Raw genomic sequence first — 21,148 nt, forward strand, 5'->3', positions numbered from 1 at the left:
GAACACCGCCTCTAATCCCCCCGAATGGGGGATGTTAGTATATAGGCTCACTATATCTAGTGTACAAAGAAAGGCATTGTCAGGGAGTGTCTGTAGCTTTTGTAGTTGGACTATCAGGGAGGTAGTGTCCTTTAAGTAGGTCTTCTGGGCTTGAACTACTGGCTGGAGATAGACATCTAGATATTGAGAGATTCTATAATAGACCGAATCTCTGGCCGATATTATCGGGCGGCCTGGTGGGGTCGTGGGGTTTTTATGGATTTTCGGCAGTGTGTAAAGCACCGGGGCTACCGGATTCTCCTGTATTAGAGTATCCCTAGTGCTACGGTTGATAAACCCTTGTGCCACTGCCTCATCCAATACCCCTTTAAGTTCTAAATTGAATCTATTGGTTGGATCCATAGATATTTCTAGGTAGACAGAGCTGTCCTCAAGCTGTCTGTAGATTTCATCTTTGTATTTCTGTACATCCTGTAAGACAATCCCGCCCCCCTTATCAGCGGGGCGGATGACGATACTGTTGTCTTTACTCAAGTTGTAAAGGATGCCCCAGTCACTTTTGGACATATTGGATCTGCCTGGTTTCAGGGAACCAACTAAACCTTTGACCTCCTGATCCAGGGAACGGTTGAAGCATCTAAGCGAGGGATTCATGCTAATAGGGTCAAAGTTAGAAGCACCTTTGATTTTATGTAAAGGGTTAGATATAGTAGAAGGGGTAGTGTCCGAGGGGCCAAAATGTTCTCGTAGCCTGAGTTTTCTATTAAATCGGTAGGAGTGTTTGTTTATGTCACATGATGTTGTTGGTTTCCAGGCAACCGCTCGAGCGTCCGGGCGCACAGGAAGTGCGCGACGCAGTCTGCTGTCGTCCGAGGACCCGGCGCCCGCAGCGATGGCGTGGACACATGAGGGGTGGTGAGTAGCTATTTAAATGTTGTCTTTTATGCACCTTGGTTATCCTGAAGACGATATTAAATTATCGAAACGTCGATTTCACCTAACTTGTGACCGCTGTGTCCTTTGTTGTCTGACTGAAGTCCTACGAGTGCCACTCCATTGCTGCTGTTGTATATGGTCCTTTGATCACTTGAGGAGGCACCGGGGCAGTTATACTTATATTTGAGAGTGCCGGTCCCTACATCATATTATATGGATGCTATCCAGTTATGGGACGTTTATGACTGACTGTCACTGGTTACATCGCCTTTGACAAGGCACCTCCGTTTTTACTCATCGTCTCACCACTTCTGGCTTAGTGCTGTTGTGCACTTGTCTGTGTTTTTAACTGTTTGCTGGCATGCAGGAGAATACAGGGATTAGGAACATTACACTCCCGACAGGAGAAACCTGGAGCTTCTCGGATGCCGATGCAGACACGATTCGCTTCAAGGAGCACTTTGAGCACACGGAAAGTGCTGATTCTGTGGAACAACTGTACGCACAGCTACTAAGACTATCTAAGAAAGAGATAGATTTCTTCTTACATGGAGTGACTTTGTCAGACTACCACCGGAGTGGCCAAATACCTAGAGGCTTTCGAGTAAGAAATTCCCCGACGATAGGGAAATTCAATACTGAATTCTGCAGCAAATGGGCAGCAATTCTCAATAAGTGTAGTCTGGACCTTATTCTACTGGTAGTAGAAGAATCAGCCAGAGAGTTGAAGGCTATCAAACAGAAGAAGGCTGACTTTGAAGCACTTCATCTGTCCACACTTATTCAGGACACGAAGACTGACTGGCTTGCCAAATTGACCACGCAAGTGGAGACCTACCGCAAGGAGCTTGTAAAATTCAAACGCAACAAGCTCACTCTGGTACAAAAAGATTACGCGGAAGGCAGGGTATATACCTGGGCGTTCAATCCAGGCTTTAAAAGGGACTATAAACCCCGACAGAGACATTTCAGAAGGTTTGCCGGGGACACGGAGACCTCGAGTGGTGGCCAGTCATCTCAAAGTGAGACTGAGACAACAGGCAGGTCTACTACTGGCAAGCCCCCTTTAGGGGTAAGCACACGGGCCCAGCGAGAGGCTACAGGGGACCTTTTACCAGACGAGGAGGACAATGGCGGAGGGTCTTCAAAGCACAAAAACAAGACCGTAAAGAAGAAGAAAAAATAATCTTCAATTTATCCAGCAGAGACCTTTCACGAGATGAGGAGACACTTCTAAATACAGGGTTGTCATTTATACCATCCTCCTCGTTCAACGACTTTCAATGGAAGCTTGACTCCTACCGATTTAATAGAAAACTCAGGCTACGAGAACATTTTGGCCCCTCGGACACTACCCCTTCTACTATATCTAACCCTTTACATAAAATCAAAGGTGCTTCTAACTTTGACCCTATTAGCATGAATCCCTCGCTTAGATGCTTCAACCGTTCCCTGGATCAGGAGGTCAAAGGTTTAGTTGGTTCCTTGAAACCAGGCAGATCCAATATGTCCAAAAGTGACTGGGGCATCCTTTACAACTTGAGTAAAGACAACAGTATCGTCATCCGCCCCGCTGATAAGGGGGGCGGGATTGTCTTACAGGATGTACAGAAATACAAAGATGAAATCTACAGACAGCTTGAGGACAGCTCTGTCTACCTAGAAATATCTATGGATCCAACCAATAGATTCAATTTAGAACTTAAAGGGGTATTGGATGAGGCAGTGGCACAAGGGTTTATCAACCGTAGCACTAGGGATACTCTAATACAGGAGAATCCGGTAGCCCCGGTGCTTTACACACTGCCGAAAATCCATAAAAACCCCACGACCCCACCAGGCCGCCCGATAATATCGGCCAGAGATTCGGTCTATTATAGAATCTCTCAATATCTAGATGTCTATCTCCAGCCAGTAGTTCAAGCCCAGAAGACCTACTTAAAGGACACTACCTCCCTGATAGTCCAACTACAAAAGCTACAGACACTCCCTGACAATGCCTTTCTTTGTACACTAGATATAGTGAGCCTATATACTAACATCCCCCATTCGGGGGGATTAGAGGCGGTGTTCAGACTGCTGTCATCCAGCACACTATACTCGGGTCCAGATATCTCTTTTTTCATCAGACTTCTTGAGCTGACCTTGAAGAGAAACTATTTCCTTTTTGATTCTCGGTGGTATGTCCAACAACAAGGCTGTGCGATGGGGTCCTGTGTGGCCCCTGCCTTCGCCAATACCTATATGTTTGAAGTGGAACGCCAGGCATTCTTTAGTGACACCAACATAGCAGCCAAAATACCGTTTTTCGTACGGTATATTGATGATCTGTTCCTGGTTTGGACAGGGACGGAGGAAGACTTCAAGATCCTTATGACAGCCATCAATGCCATGGAAAGTACCATTAAATTCACGTATCATATGAGTACACAGTCTGTGAATTATCTGGATGTCCAAATCTCTGTGGAGAATGGCAGAATCTGTACTTCATTGTACAAGAAGGCTACTGATCGTAATACGATATTGCATGCTAGTAGCCAACATCCTAACTCTACAAAGAAGGGTCTACCCTTCTCACAATTTCTGAGAATACACCGTGTATCAGATGATATCGGTAATACCGAGAGGGAGATCGACATTATGATCAAGCAATTCATGCTCAGAGGATATAAACACGGGGATCTGGTGAAAGCCAAAGACAGAGCCCTCGCTATTCCACGATCTAGAACCCTGATTCCATCTGTGGACAGTAAGAAACGTCTTGGTGACTGTATTCCGTTTGTACAACAATACTCTCCAGCCAGTCCACGTATAGCGAAGGCAGTGAAGAACCTATGGCCCGTGGTGACAGCAGATCCCGAATTGACGATGTTAAGAAATACCAAAGTGCTAGCCAGCTATTCTAGAAATAGGAACCTCAAAGACTGGCTTGTTAAAAATGATGTCTCTAGTGTCACGAAGAGTGGGCCGAGTACTTTTCTTACGAGAAAAGCGGGTTGCTATAGATGTACCGGCTGCACTACATGCAGTTTCATGGAATATGGTGATTCCTTCGCCCACCCACATTCGGGGGAACGGATCGCCATACGCCATGTACTGACATGTAGTAGCACCTATGTGATTTATATTATCAGATGTCCCTGTGGTCTCCTATATGTGGGGAAGACCACTAGGATGTTTAAGGAGCGCATGGCACTCCACAGATCCGCCATTAGACTTGCTTTGGAAGGGGGTAAGAGTGGATCCAACCAACCCGTAGCTCGGCACTTTAAATTGTCGGGTCATGGCCTTTCTACATTGCGGTACAAAATCATTGACACTGAACCGAAACGCCTTAGGGGGGGTGATAGGGGCAAGGCCCTTCTTCAGAGAGAAGCTAGGTGGATATACCGCCTGAATACGATTACACCCAAAGGGTTAAATGAGAATCTCCCTCTGAATTGTTTCTTGTGAGTTTATATGTACTCACAATTTTTTGTTAGTCTTGCTCTGAGGTGGTCTGTTTAGCTACAAGATGTCTCTGGGATATATTATCTCCTACGTGAGTGATTATTAACACATTTGCTTTTTCTATTATAGATAGCATTTAACATTCTTACTACAGCAGTGTTTTCTCTGAACTATGTAATTATTCATACAATATTCACGAGTTTTGTGCTTTGTCTGGCTAAGTTGAATATATCATTAGATATTGCTATCTTGTATATATAATGCACAGTTATCATGCATGTATTATGTATTTTTTCAGTCATGAATATGCTGTCCCTGTGTGTTGATCTTTAACAGATACACGCGCTGCTGCAATGCCGTACGTTGTTTATGTCACATGATGTTGTTGGTTTCCAGGCAACCGCTCGAGCGTCCGGGCGCACAGGAAGTGCGCGACGCAGTCTGCTGTCGTCCGAGGACCCGGCGCCCGCAGCGATGGCGTGGACACATGAGGGGTGGTGAGTAGGTATTTAAATGTTGTCTTTTATGCACCTTGGTTATCCTGAAGACGATATTAAATTATCGAAACGTCGATTTCACCTAACTTGTGACCGCTGTGTCCTTTGTTGTCTGACTGAAGTCCTACGAGTGCCACTCCATTGCTGCTGTTATATATATATATATATATATAAAATAAGATTTTACTCACCGGTAAATCTATTTCTCGTAGTCCGTAGTAGATGCTGGGCACTTCGTAAGGACCATGGGGAATAGCGGCTCCGCAGGAGACTGGGCACATCTAAGAAAGATTTAGGACTACCTGGTGTGCACTGGCTCCTCCCACTATGACCCTCCTCCAGACCTCAGTTAGGATACTGTGCCCGGAAGAGCTGACACAATAGGGAAGGATTTTGAATCCCGGGTAAGACTCATACCAGCCACACCAATCACACCGTATAACTCGTGATACAATACCCAGTTAACAGTATGAACTATAACTGAGCCTCTCAACAGATGGCTCATAACAATAACCCTTTAGTTAGGCAATAACTATATACAAGTATTGCAGACAATCCGCACTTGGGATGGGCGCCCAGCATCCACTACGGACTACGAGAAATAGATTTACCGGTGAGTAAAATCTTATTTTCTCTGACGTCCCAGTGGATGCTGGGAACTCCGTAAGGACCATGGGGATTATACCAAAGCTCCCAAACGGGCGGGAGAGTGCGGATGACTCTGCAGCACCGAATGAGAGAACTCAAGGTCCTCCTCAGCCAGGGTATCAAATTGTAGTAATTTTGCAAACGTGTTTACCCCTGACCAAGTAGCTGCTCGGGCAAAGTTGTAAAGCCGAGACCCCTCGGGCAGCTGCCCAAGAAGAGCCCACCTTCCATGTGGAATGGGCTTTTACTGATTTAGGATACGGCAGTCCAGCCGCAGAATGCGCCAGCTGAATTTTGCTACAAATCCAGCGAGCATTAGTCTGCTTAGAAGCAGGAGCACCCATCTTGTTGGGTGCATACAGGATAAATAGCGAGTCAGTTTTCCTGACTCCAGCCGTCCTGGAAACATAAATTTTCAAGGCCCTGGCTACGTCCAGTAACTTGGAAGCCTCCAAGTCCCTAGTAGCCGCAGGCACTACAATAGGTTGGTTCAAGTGAAAAGCTGATACCACCTTAGGGAGAAACTGAGGACGAGTCCTCAATTCTGCCCTATCCATATGGAAAATCAGATAAGGGCTTTTACATGACAAAGCCGCCAATTCTGATACACGCCTGGCCGAAGCCAAGGACAATAACATGACCACTTTCCACGTGAGATATTTTAGATCCACGGTTTTTAGTGGCTCACACCAATGTGATTTTAGGAAACTCAACACCCCGTTGAGATCCCAAGGTGCCACTGGGGGCACAAAAGGGGGCTGAATATGCAGCACTCCTTTTACAAATGTCTGAACTTCAGGTAGTGAAGATAGTTCTCTCTGGAAGAAAATCGACAGAGCCGAGATCTGTACCTTAATGGAGCCTAATTTCAGGCCCATAGTCACTCCTGCCTGTAGGAAGTGCAGAAATCGACCCAGTTGAAATTCCTCTGTTGGGGCCTTTCTGGCCTCACACCAAGCAACATATTTCCGCCATATGCGGTGATAATGTTTTGCAGTTACATCTTTCCTGGCTTTAATCAGCGTAGGAATGACTTCCTCCGGAATGCCCTTTTCCTTTAGGATCCGGCGTTCAACCGCCCTGCCGTCAAACGCAGCCGCGGTAAGTTTTGGAACAGACAGGGCCCCTGCTGCAGCAGGTCCTGTCTGAGTGGCAGAGGCCATGGGTCCTCTGAGATCATCTCTTGAAGTTCCGGGTACCACGCTCGTCTTGGCCAATCCGGAACCACGAGTATTGTTCTTACTCCTCGTTTTCTTATTATTCTCAGTACCTTTGGTATGAGAGGCAGAGGAGGGAACACAAACTGACTGGTACACCCACGGTGTCACTAGAGCGTCCACAGCTATCGCCTGAGGGTCCCTTGACCTGGCGCAATATCTCTCTAGTTTTTTATTTAGGCGGGACGCCATCATGTCCACCTGTGGCCGTTCCCAACGATTTACAATCAGTGTGAAGACTTCTGGATGAAGTCCCCACTCTCCCGGGTGGAGGTCGTGCCTGCTGAGAAAGTCTGCTTCCCAGTTGTCCACTCCCGGAATGAACACTGCTGACAGTGCTAGTACGTGATTTTCCGCCCATCGGAGAATCCTTGTGGCTTCTGCCATCGCCATCCTGTTTCTTGTGCTGCCCTGTCGGTTTACATGGGCGACTGCCGTGATGTTGTCTGATTGGATCAGTACCGGCTGGTTTTGAAGCAGAGGCCTTGCCTGACTTAGGGCATTGTAAATGGCCCTCAGTTCCAGAATATTTATGTATAGGGAAGTCTCCTGACTTGACCAAAGTCCCTGGAAGTTTCTTCACTGTGTGACTGCCCCCCCAGCCTCAAAGGCTGGCATCCATGGACACCAGGACCCAGTCCTGTATGCCGAACCTGCGGCCCTCTTGAAGATGGGCACTCTGCAGCCACCACAGTAGAGATACCCTGGTCCTTGGAGACAGGGTTATCAGCCGATGCATCTTAAGATGCGATCCGGACCACTTGTCCAACAGGTCCCAGTGAAAAGTTCTTGCATGGAACCTGCCGAATGGGATTGCTTCGTAGGAAGCTACCATTTTTCCCAGGACTCGCGTGCAATGATGCACCGATACCTGTTTCGGCTTCAGGAGGTCTCTGACTAGAGATGACAGCTCCTTGGCTTTCTCCTCCGGGAGAAACACATTTTCTGGTCTGTGTCCAGAACCATCCCCAGGAACAGTAGACGTGTCGTAGGAACCAGCTGTGACTTTGGACTGTTTAGAATCCAACCGTGCTGTTGTAGCACTTTCCGAGATAGTGCTACCCCGACTAACAACTGCTCCTTGGACCTCGCCTTTATAAGGAGATTGTCCAAGTACGGGATAATTAAAACTCCCTTTTTTCGAAGGAGTATCAACATTTCGGCCATTACCTTTGTAAACACCCTCAGTGCCATGTACAGTCCAAACGGCAGTGTCTGGGCTTGGTAATGGCAATCCTGTACCACAAATCTGAGGTACTCCTGGTGAGGATGGTAAATGGGGACATGCAGGTAAGCATCCTTGATGTCCAGGGATACCATGTAATTCCCCTCGTCCAGGCTTGTAATAACCACCCTGAGCGATTCCATCTTGAACTTGAATTTTTTTATGTATGTGTTTTAAGGATTTTAAATAGAAAATGGGTCACACCGAACCGTGCGGTTTCGGTACCCCAAACAGTGTGGAATAGTAACCCCGTCCTTGTTGAAGTAGGGGCACCTTGACTATCACCTGCTGGGAAAACAGCTTGTGAATTGCCTCTAGCACAGCCTCCCTGCCTGAGGGAGTTATCGGCAAGGCAGATTTGAGGAAACGGCGGGGGGGGGGGACATCTCGAATTCCAGCTTGTACCCCTGAAATACTACTTGAAAGATCCAGGGATCCACCTGTGAGCTAGCCCACTGATCGGTGAAATTTTTGAGGCGGCCCCCCACCGTACCTGGCTACGCCTGTGGAGCCCCCGCGTCATGCGGTGGACTCAGAGGAAGCGGGAGAAGGATTTTGATTCTGGGAACTGGCTGACTGGTGCAGCTTTTTCCCTCTTCCCTTGTCTCTATGCAGAAAGGAAGCACCTTTGACCCGCTTGCTTTTCTGAAGCCGAAAGGACTGTACCTGATAATACAGTGCTTTCTTAGACTGTGAGGAAATCTGAGGTAAAAAAATTTCTTCCCAGCTGTTGCTGTGGATACGAGGTCCCAGAGACCATCCCCAAATAATTCCTCGCCCTTATAAGGCAGAATCTCTATGCGCCTTTTAAAGACAGCATCACCTGTCCAGTGACAGGTCTCTAATACCCTCCTGACAGAATGGACATTACATTAATTTTGGATGCCAGCCGGCAAAATATCCCTCTGTGCATCCCTCATATATAAGACGACGTCTTTAATATGTTCTTATGTTAGCAAACTGGTATACACGATCTGCAGGTCTCAGTCTAGTACCTGAGTGTGTAAATACAGACTTCAGGATAGCATCCTGCTTTTTATCAACAGGTCCCTTCAAAGTGGCCGTATCCTAAGACGGCAGTGCCACCTTTTTTGACAACCGTGTGAGCGCCTTATCCACCCTAGGGGATATCTCCCAGCGTAACTTATCCTCTGGCGGGAAAGGGTACGCCATTAGTAACTTTTTAGAAATTACCAGTTTCTTATCGGGGGAACCCACGCTTTTTCACACACTTCATTCACTCATCTGATGGGGGAACAAAACACTGCCTGCTTTTTCTCCCCAAACATAAAACCCATTTTTAGAGGTACTTGGGTTAATGTCAGAAATGTGTAACACATTTTTTATTGCCGGGATCAAGTCACAGATTTTCCTAGTGGATTGTGTATATGTCTCAACCTTGTCGACACTGGAGTCAGACTCCGTGTCGACATCTGTGTCTGCCATCTGAGGGAGCGGGCGTTTTGATGGCCTTTGAGACGCGTGGGCAGGCGCGGGCTGAGAAGCCGTCTGTCCCACAGCTGTTACGTCATCCAGCCTTTTATGTAAGGAGTTGACACTGTCGGTTAATACCTTCCACCTATCCATCCACTCTGGTGTCGGCCCCACAGGGGGCGACATCACATTTATCGACATCTGCTCCGTCACCACATAAACCTCCTCATCAAACATGTCGACACAGCCGTACCGACACACCGCACACACACAGGGAATGCTCTGACTGAGGACAGGACCCCACAAAGCCCTTTGGGGAGACAGAGAGAGAGTATGCCAGCACACACCAGAGCGCTATATAATGTGGGGATTAACACTATAACGGAGTGAATTTTCCCCAATAGCTGCTTGTATACATATATTGCGCCTAAATTTAGTGCCCCCCCTCTTTTTAACCCTTTGAGCCATAAAACTACAGGGGAGAGCCTGGGGAGCTTTCTTCCAGCTGCACTGTAAAGAGAAAATGGCGCCAGTGTGCTGAGGGAGATAGCTCCGCCCCTTTTTCGCGGACTTTTCTCCCGCTTTTTTATGGAATCTGGCAGGGGTATTTATCACATATATAACCTCTGGGGCTATATATTGTGATATATTTGCCAACCAAGGTGTTTTTATTGCTTCTCAGGGCGCCCCCCCCCCCAGCGCCCTGCACCCTCAGTGACCGGAGTGTGAAGTGTGTATGAGGAGCAATGGCGCACAGCTGCAGTGCTGTGTGCTACCTTGGTGAAGACTGATGTCTTCTGCCGCCGATTTTCCGGACTCTTCTTGCTTCTGGCTCTGTAAGGGGGCCGGCGGCGCGGCTCCGGGACCGAACATCAATGGCCGGTTCCATGCGGTCGATCCCTCTGGAGATAATGGTGTCCAGTAGCCTAAGAAGCCCAAGCTACCACCAGTTAGGTAGGTTCGCTTCTTCTCCCCTTAGTCCCTCGATGCAGTGAGCCTGTTGCCAGCAGGTCTCACTGTAAAATAAAAAACCTAAACTATACTTTCTTTCTAGGAGCTCAGGAGAGCCCCTAGTGTGCATCCAGCTCGAGCCGGGCACAGGATTCTAACTGAGGTCTGGAGGAGGGTCATAGTGGGAGGAGCCAGTGCACACCAGGTAGTCCTAAATCTTTCTTAGATGTGCCCAGTCTCCTGCGGAGCCGCTATTCCCCATGGTCCTTACGGAGTGCCCAGCATCCACTAGGACGTCAGAGAAATATATAGATATATATCTAGATATATATATATATATATCTAGATATATATATATATCTAGATATATATATATATATATATATATCTAGATATATATATATATATATATATATATATATATAGGTATATATATATATATATATATAGGTATATATATATATATATATAGGTATATATATATATATATATATAGGTATATATATATATATAGGTATATATATATATATATATAGGTATATATATATAGAGGTATATATATATAGGTATATATATATAGGTATATATATATAGGTATATATAGGTATATATAGGTATATATATATATAGGTATATATATATATAGGTATATATATATATATATATAGGTATATATATATATAGGTATATATATATATATATATGTATATATATATATATATATATAGGTATATATATATATATATATATATATATATATATATATATATATATATAGGTATATATATAGGTATATATATATATATATATATATATATAGGTATATATATATAGGTATATACATTGGCATCTACTGCTAATGGACCCTATCCTGAAGGACTACCTCACCAAAGATCCTCAATTAGTCTTTAGAAAATCTCGTAGTCTGAAAGATCTCGTGGCACCGAGCATGCTAAGGAATCCTGAAGCAAGAAGTACCATGCCAAAATGTGTGGGCAGTTACAAGTGTGGTAGATGTAACATTTGCAGGTACCTCCACCAGAATAGAAAATCTTTCTCCAACAATAACACTAACAAAGAATACCGGATCAAACAATTTATAAACTGCAACACCACATCAGTGATTTATCTCCTTGAATGCCCTTGTAAAATAAAGTACGTTGGGAAAACCAAGAGACCATTGAAACTCCGTATCCAAGAACACATTAGAAATGTAAGAAACAAAGTCTTAACGCATGCTGTATCAAGACACTTCCATCAATGCCACAATTCTGACCCGGAGTCACTTACTTATAAAGGCATCGAAATGGTATCCCTGGGAGAAAGAGGCGGTGATCTCTCGAACCTCCTTTCTAGGAGGGAGATGTTCTGGATCTATGAATTGAACACCCTACACCCAAACGGATTCAATGATGGATACGAAATTGCACCCTTCTTATAATGTAAGCAGCCTTTGAATACTCGTCTCCCTCACCTCTCATTTTGTATCACTGTCCTTTCTGAGTATGTCACAGCCACAACATACTGGTTATGCCTACCCTGTTAAACAAAAATTTTTTTGGGAAGCAAAGTAGTGTTCATGGACCCGACTAGTACCTGGCGGGGAGACCTCCAGGGGAGATCAGGGATTCCAGTGATATGCTCCAAAAAGGTTTAAGTCCTTTTCGACATACTCCTATCCTACTAACTTCCGGTCCCCCTCTCTCTCCGACTATGACTTTTATGTCTATATACTAGCACGATCTGATGTTTATAAACTCAATTCACAACTCTGGTTCCGTACTAGTTTACTAACTTAATCCAGGGCGGGATACTGAATGTACCCCCTTTGTATACACGGCTACTTTTGAGCCCATATCTTAAAATATTCCACATCACCATTACAATCATACCACCCTGGGCACGCCCGATACCGTCTGATCTTGGAAGCTAAGCAAGGCTGGGCCCGGCCAGTATAAGGATGGGAGACCTCCTTAGAACATCGGGTGTTGTAAATATATAGATGCTGGAAATTATTTGGAGTGATGCTCTATAGGCTATGTATACATACCGGTATTAACGGTATCCGCCTGGTTCATATTTGCATATCTGGCTCACATGTCACTTGTATCGACACGTTCACTTTTTGGGGCTCTTTTACCCCCAAAAAACAACATGGGGCATTTTTCAGCGCTTTATTATACAGATTGGTATGACGCACTCCGCCTGGTTTTCATTTTGCACACCTTGCTTACATGTCACCTGTTTCCTCATGTTTAATATTGGAGCTCTTTTACCCTCAAAAAAAGAGCCGTGGACTTTTTTAAAAAATATTTTTTTGCATCTTAAATAAGTATATGTTCTGTGTCCCCTTTTTTTCCTTTTTTCTTGACCACCCATAGAAACTTATAATTGGTCCATACATTACAAATATTGGATATCCAGCTAAGCGCAATATAGCTAGGATCCTTTAATGTGTATTACTCCTATATTTATCCATTCATTTATCCATCTTAGATACATTATGTATTCATCCCCTCCGTTTTATTGCCATATTTGCTGATTTGACTTTTTATTACTTTTATTACTTTCATACATGCTTGAATATGGAGCTGTGACAATCCGTAAGCTGAGAATCGAAACCAAAGAATGAAAATACACCCGGGTGAAGTACCTAAGTAATGTATCCTGACTCCAACAATATGGCCGCGGTGAATATAGAACAAATAGGAACAACTACCAGCAGGAACTAACAGACGGAGGTTTTTGTATCCTGCCTCGTGTATGAAAGAAATAGGGTCCACCACACTAAAAAGATCCCCTGCAGGAGAACAGAACCGTCGCGCCACACGGAGCGCGCGCATGCGCACTCTGCAGAATGGACCCGACGTAACCATGACTACCATTACTAGAACGGACGCGTCCCGCTGCGAGGAATGTGCGCATGCGCCCTCCACTTAACTAGACACCGGAAGTGGGGCGGATATGAGGTCACACAGTACCCGGACCGGAAGTCACGGCTGTATGATCAATTTCATGAATTACACATGGTTTCTTCATGTTTTTCAAACAATGTTTCATAAGATATGTTGCCCTGAGGTATATAAGTATGTGTTATAGTCCTAGCCTGTCTTTTGATCGTTTTTTTAATAATTTACCAATTAACTACAGGAAGTGATGTAAGCACCACTTCCTTTATTAACTGAGTATATATAGCAGTACTGTCTCAAGTCTCAAATTACCCCTTGATGAAGTCCACATAGGACGAAACGCGTTGGGTGCTACCTTGATCTAACCTCAAACACTAAGTTAAGATATTTACTCCTCTTTTACTTCTAGATTCAATTGCTTTTATTCCTATAGATTTTATGTCCTATTTTTTATGCTCCCTTTTATTGAAGCCTTTTTATGAACATTTTTTATACGTTTGTTATGTATGTTTTTTCTTATATTGACTCCCACCTTTTTTATACCGAACTTTATATTAGTATCTTATAAATAAATGTTGTTCCTTTTTTTAAATCTAAACTGCTTGACTTTTAATATAATTTGGCACCAGTGGTCGCCTTCACTACCTCATTCCCTGTCCACACACCCTTCTCTTAAGGCACTTATACCGGTGCCTTATTCTACCTGAGGTAAATAGGCTGACGCCCTAACGAAATGTAGAGAGTGCCCACTAAAGCAGTTCTCGTATTTTTTATATAATTTTAAGTCATTTGGTCATTTTCACTACCCTCTTGGTCCTGATACTAGTGTTGAAATTAGAGATACTGCATCTGTTGGCGCTGACGGCTTCTTTGGTACACATATATATATATATATATAGGTATATATATATATATAGGTATATATATAGGTATATATATATATATATATATATATATATATATAGATAGAGAGAGAGAGAGAGAGAGAGAGAGAGAGAGAGAGAGAGAGCAATTAAGGGTCTAGGACCATAATACAGTGATTTTAGGAGGTTTGCACAAGGGGGGCCCAGTGTCCGGTCATCTATTTTATAAATAGCGGATCCGGCTAATTGACGTCTGAGCTGAAGATTTTATAGAGTAGTTGATCAATAACTGCTTAGGTCTGGATGTCGCTTAGTTATCTACCACACTGCAAACTACTGTCCTCTGGTCTACAGTCAAGCCAGCATAAAGTTGGATATTACATGAATGACCAAAATGAGGCCCATCTGCTGATTGGGATCACAAGCTAAAAAGAGCAGTGCTAACAGCACACTCAGACTGACTGCACTTGTAAATGCATTTACACAAAATGTAGAGGCCCATATAGACGGGCCGATGCGGGGAGAGATGTGTGCTGAGCGAACCGCTCAGCACACATCTCTCTTGTCGCTCAGCACAGTGCGATCTGTGCTGAGCGTGCGGGGGAGACGGGGAGTGCTCACTTCACCCAGCGGGTTTAGTGAGCGGCCCGCTAGATTGGCCTGCACGGCAGGCCAATCCAGCAGCAGCGATAGCGATGCGCGGGGCTGCGCATCGCTATCGCTGTAAGGGCTACACACGGAGCGATCAGGCTTATATTCTAAGCAATCTAGTCAGATTGCTTAGAATATCGCTCCGTGAGTACACCCCTTAACTGTTTACGTGAGAAGCAAAATTCACTACTGTTTACTGTCCTGAGATGAGAACCATAAAAGTTGGTTAACTACTTAAATTATATAGCCAGGCAAGTGAATATATTTTCTCTAAGTAAAATGGTTTGCTTGGAATTTAATCGTTTTTGATTAGATGGAAATCAGATACTTCAATACATTTCTTGAACCTACTTGTTGCAGCAATATTTACCGTTTATGACAAGAGGCATTAGCATATTCATCACAACTAGGTCATTATTTGAATTCTGCTGATTTGGCTTATTTCACTTTACTTGCACAGGGCAAGCAATAAGACATTTGCAACTCAGATGTAAATCAGAGAATTAAGTGGCAGCTTGTCTTATCAGACCACATTTTTTCTCTTTTGTTTTTATGGAATATGTCAATAATATATGTCAGTAGTGTAAAATTGCAAACAATACTGTAGTCTTGTAAACCATGCATATTGTACATTTATTATACAGACCAGGTATTTCTAACCTTGGCCCTCAAGGCACACTAACAGTCCAGGTCTTAGTGATATCCGTGCTTGAGCTTAATTAGTAACTCAGTTATTTTGATGTAACGATCTGTGCTGAAGCCTGGATATCACCAAAACCTGTACTGTTAGTGTGCCTTGAGGACAGAGGTTGGGAATGCCTGATCTAGCCAATGGTCAATGAATTACCAGCCCTATTTGGTCAATTTAATAATTTAGCACTCTGTACAACGTATCCAACAGCCTACACTATACACACACACATTCTGACTTTTACTCTACACATTAACAGGGAAAAATAAAAACCTTATAAAAATGTAGTTACCTATTATTAAAATCTTGTGTCATCTCAGAGAGTTCAAAAGAACATGAAGCCAAGAGATCGCTAGTATAAGAGAGGTCCTGCCAGCTTAGATTCTTCAGCTGTAAGAGTAGAAACAATACATTAGCTTAACACAAAAGTAGTCTATATAACAATAATCACTTTATTACTGTCTTACAGATACTTAACTTTAGATCTCCATGTATACAAAAAGGAACATAAAAATGAAGACAACATGAAGTAGTTACTTGGCAGTTCAAATGTGTTCTATATACCCTGCCACTGGCAGACAATCACCAAACTAAAGAATCTATGACTAATTATGCCACACAAGTCCAACTTGATAGCTGCTAAACACTAGTGTGTCAGACATGGTCATCAGCAAATATGCAGTCCTGGCTGACTGTTTTACAGTATACTGCCTTTGTCTCCTCCACATACAGATGATATTTACATTTTTTATTGCTTTGTTTTTAAATTTTAAAGCAACATTAGAGTACCAGCGCAAATACAGTACATCAGAATTGCTTAACACCATTTAATGATTGTGTAATGTCACTGTCAGGTATTTAAATAGTGAGTTTGGGACCCTCATGGTGTAGAGAGCATTGACAGTAATACTACTACTATTACATTACATAATCCTACAGAAAGATAAGATCTATTAACTGTAAAGGCACTGGTGATAACTTGTGGGATGAGGAACAATGGGAGGGTGGATAAACTGAAAAGATATACTAGGAACCACATTTGAGAAAATATTTGGAATCAAGGAGTTTTTACCACAAATTAATTGTCCAACTACAAGGAGCATCTGGGCATTGCCAATGGTTGGGTACTAAGCGATTAAGGCAATAATAAAGCATTTTGTCTGTCAAGACCAACCACTGGGAGACCCAGAAGAAAGAATCTATTCTTAGTGATGGGGAAATTGGTCATTTAAGAGATCTATCATCCCACCCAAAAAAACATTATAAGGCATGATCAGTGTGGGAGAAGCAGAACAATATATTTCATTCAACCTGGTTTGAACCATGAACCATCTGTGATATATTGTGCTTTGTATGAATTCTCCTTAAAATGGGTAGAGATAAGAGGATTTAAAAACAATCCATTACATTAGACCAAGAATGCGCCTCTGGGGGTGCTGCCCATATCAGACTTCTACCAGAGCTCATTATCATCTCCACTATTATTCCCTAACAAGATATAATTCGTTTTTGCCACCTGAATAGATCAGTTATGTTTAAGCAAGCCCCACAGGAGAGGCTAGAGCAGAATAAGAGGAAGGAGAAATTCCTTTATAAAACAAGAAGAACATAAAGTGCAGAAACCCGCTATCTCAGATTTAGAAAAAAAGATTTTTGTACTTGCACTAAATTCTTTCATTTGTCTGCTTCCCCTGGGGGAACATGTTGGAGATACCTAATGCTGCTTCTACAGATGAGTATGCTCAGTGAAAGCAGTGCAGAGCCAATTTCTTTCATAAATGGCATTCATATATTTAAATCACATGAAACCTGTAGAACCTGGTGAATGTATAAATAGTTGACCAGGTGACTCTCCTACAAAGCTGCTCGCTAAAGCTTCTTGCCTTGGTGCCCAAAGGACACCTGACAGAATGGGCTGGATTCAAAATGTCTCCCACCCCTCCCACCTGCCAGCAGCTATGCTAATGTTGCTGCCAACGTGAGCGACAAGTTCATTTCAGCTCGCTACCTTTGGGTATGAAACGGGTATCTTTACGCTGAAATGCGCGTAAAGATACCCGTTTGGGTGCCACAATGGGTATTTTCACACTTGCGCCTAAACGCAAGTGTAAATGGGTGCGATCAGCGCTATAAGTGAGGGCATTTGAATATCGCGATCTCCAGTCAGAGTGCAGTAACATTTGAATACCCCCCCAATGTGTCTTTGTATTTTCAGGAATCAGCTGCTCATCTTCAGTCTAAGCCTGACTAAAGTTGTAAATAACCCACCTAGCCAAACCCTTTTATGCGCATCATAGATAATGAAGATCATCCATCATGCAGACATTACTTGTATTCTTAACATAAACCCACAAAGACCTAACCACATCCAAGGAACAAAGATCCCTTGTCTAATGTAGAATTTATGTTGAGACAGCTGGAATTCACACCATATTATTGTGAAACCAGGAGACCATTACTGGCTGAAACGAAGGTTTGGTCGGAAGGACTGTCTGATCTTTACGGAAAAGCAGAAAGTGAGAACTACAAAAAACAATAAAATAAGAATTTACTCACCAGTAATTCTATTTCTCGTAGTCCGTAGTGGATGCTGGGAACTCCGTAAAGGACCATGGGGAATAGCGGCTCCGCAGCAGACTGGGCATAACTAAGAAAGATTTAGGACTACCTGGTGTGCACTGGCTCCTCCCTCTACGCCCCTCCTCCTACTTCAGTTAGGAAACTGTGTCCGGAAGAGCTGACACAATAAGGAAAGGATTTGGAATCCCGGGTAAGACTCATACCAGCCACACCAATCACACCGTACAACTTGTGATACTATACCCAGTGAACAGTATGAATAACAACTGAGCCTCTCAACAGATGGCTCCAAACAATAACCCTTTAGTTAGGCAATAACTATATACAAGTATTGCAGACAATCCGCACTTGGGATGGGCGCCCAACATCCACTACGCACTACGAGAAATAGAATTACCGGTGAGTAAATTCTTATTTTCTCTGACGTCCTAGTGGATGCTGGGAACTCCGTAAGGACCATGGGGATTATACCAAAGCTTCCAAACGGGCGGGAGAGTGCGGATGACTCTGCAGCACCGAATGAGCAAACTCAAGGTCCTCCTCAGCCAGGGTATCAAACTTGTAGAATTTAGCAAATGTGTTTGAACCCGACCAAGTAGCAGCTCGGCAAAGTTGTAAAGTCGAGACCCCTCGGGCAGCCGCCCAAGAAGAGCCCACTTTCCTCGTGGAATGGGCTTTTACAGATTTAGGATGCGGCAGTCCAGCAGCAGGATGTGCAAGTTGAATCGTACTACAGATCCAGCGAGCAATAGACTGCTTTGAAGCAGGAACACCCAGCTTGTTGGGCGCATACAGGATAAATAGCGAGTCAGTTTTCCTGACTCCAGCCATCCTGGAAACATAGATTTTCAGGGCCCTGACTACTTCCAGCAACTTGGAATCCTCCAAGTCCTTAGTAGCCGCAGGCACCACAATACGTTGGTTCAAATGAAAAGCTGATACCACCTTAGGAAGAAATTGGGGACGAGTCCTCAATTCCGCCCTATCCATATGGAAAATCAGATAAGGGCTTTTACATGACAAAGCCGCCAATTCTGACACACGCCTGGCCGAAGCCAAGGCCAACAGCATGACCACTTTCCACGTGAGATATTTTAGTTCCACGGTTTTAAGTGGCTCAAACCAATGTGACTTAAGGAAATCCAACACCACGTTGAGATCCCACGGTGCCACTGGAGGCACAAAAGGGGGCTGAATATGCAGCACTCCTTTAACAAATGTCTGAACTTCAGGCAATGAAGCCAGTTCCTTTTGGAAGAAAATCGACAGAGCCGAAATCTGGACCTTAATGGAACCTAATTTGAGGCCCATAGTCACCCCTGACTGTAGGAAGTGCAGAAATCGACCCAGCTGAAATTCCTCCGTTGGGGCCCTTCTGGCCTCACACCACGCAACATATTTTCGCCATATGCGGTGATAATGGTTTGCGGTCACCTCCTTCCTAGCTTTAATCAGCGTAGGGATGACTTCCTCCGGAATGCCCTTTTCCTTCAGGATCCGGCGTTCAACCGCCATGCCGTCAAACGCAGTCGCGGTTAGTCTTGGAACAGACAAGGTCCCTGCTGCAGCAGGTCCTGTCTGAGCGGCAGAGGCCATGGGTCCTCTGAGATCATTTCTTGAAGTTCTGGGTACCAAGCTCTTCTTGGCCAATCCGGAACCACAAGTATAGTTCTTACTCCTCTCCTTATTATTCTCAGTACCTTGGGTATGAGAGGCAGAGGGGGGGGGAACACATAAACCGACTGGTACACCCACGGTGTCACTAGAGCGTCCACAGCTATCGCCTGAGGGTCCCTTGACCTGGCGCAATATCTTTTTAGCTTTTTGTTGAGGCGGGACGCCATCATGTCCACCTGTGGCCTTTCCCAACGGTGTACAATCATTTGGAAGACTTCTGGATGAAGTCCCCACTCTCCCGGGTGGAGGTCGTGCCTGCTGAGGAAGTCTGCTTCCCAGTTGTCCACTCCCGGAATGAACACTGCTGACAGTGCTAACACATGATTTTCCGCCCATCGGAGAATCCTTGTGGCTTCTGCCATCGCCATCCTGCTTCTTGTGCCGCCCAGACGGTTTACATGGGCAACCGCCGTGATGTTGTCTGACTGGATCAGCACCGGCTGGTGTTGAAGCAGGGGTCTTGCCTGACTTAGGGCATTGTAAATGGCCCTTAGTTCCAGAATATTTATGTGTAGGGAAGTCTCCTGACTTGTCCATAGTCCTTGAAAGTTTCTTCCCTGTGTGACTGCCCCCCTACCTCGCAGGCTGGCATCCGTGGTCACCAGGACCCAGTCCTGTATGCCGAATCTGCGGCCCTCTAGAAGATGAGCACTCTGCAGCCACCACAACAGCGACACCCTGGTCCTTGGAGACAGGGTTATCAGCCGATGCATCTGAAGATGCCATCCGGACCACTTGTCCAACAGATCCCACTGAAAGATCCTTGCATGGAACCTTCCGAATGGAATTGCTTCGTAAGAAGCCACCATCTTTCCCAGGACTCGCGTGCAGTGGTGCACAGACACCTGTTTTGGTTTTAGGAGGTCTCTTACTAGAGATGACAACTCCTTGGCCTTCTCCTCCGGGAGAAACACTTTTTACTGTTCTGTGTCCAGAACCTTCCCCAGGAACAGTAGAAGCGTTGTAGGAACCAGCTGCGACTTTGGAATATTCAGGAACCAGCCGTGCTGTTGTAGCACTTCCCGAGCTAGTGCTACTCCGATCAACAACTGTTCCCTGGACCTCGCCTTTATAAGGAGATCGTCCAAGTACGGGATAATTAAAACTCCCTTTTTCCGAAAGAGTATCATCATTTCGGCCATTACCTTGGTAAATACCCTCGGTGCCGTGGACAGACCAAACGGCAACGTCTGGAATTGGTAATGACAGTCCTGTACCACAAATCTGAGGTACTCCTGGTGAGGAGAGTAAATGGGGACATGCAGGTAAGCATCCTTGATGTCCAGTGATACCATGTAATCCCCCTCGTCCAGGCCTGCAATCACCGCTCTGAGCAATTCCACCTTGAACTTGAACCTTCTTATATAAGTGTTCAAGGATTTTAAATTTAAAATGGGTCTCACCGAACTGTCCGGTTTC

At 44.5% G+C, this 21,148-nt stretch overlaps 1 protein-coding gene and 1 pseudogene across 3 annotated transcripts in view; one reads left to right on the forward strand and one right to left on the reverse strand.

Moving 5' to 3' along the window:
- Positions 1-21,148, reverse strand: part of SCAF11 (SR-related CTD associated factor 11) — a 329,496-nt gene that overhangs the window by 145,944 nt on the left and 162,404 nt on the right. For all 3 annotated transcript variants that reach the window (XM_063927353.1, XM_063927352.1, XM_063927354.1), the window contains one exon: positions 15,765-15,862. In XM_063927353.1, coding sequence (XP_063783423.1) covers positions 15,765-15,862 — 98 coding nt within the window. The remainder of the gene's footprint in view (positions 1-15,764; positions 15,863-21,148) is intronic.
- LOC134937434 (5S ribosomal RNA) lies at positions 12,237-12,355 on the forward strand (annotated as a pseudogene).

This window comes from Pseudophryne corroboree, chromosome 6 (assembly GCF_028390025.1).
Source record: "Pseudophryne corroboree isolate aPseCor3 chromosome 6, aPseCor3.hap2, whole genome shotgun sequence".
Taxonomy (NCBI): domain Eukaryota; kingdom Metazoa; phylum Chordata; class Amphibia; order Anura; family Myobatrachidae; genus Pseudophryne; species Pseudophryne corroboree.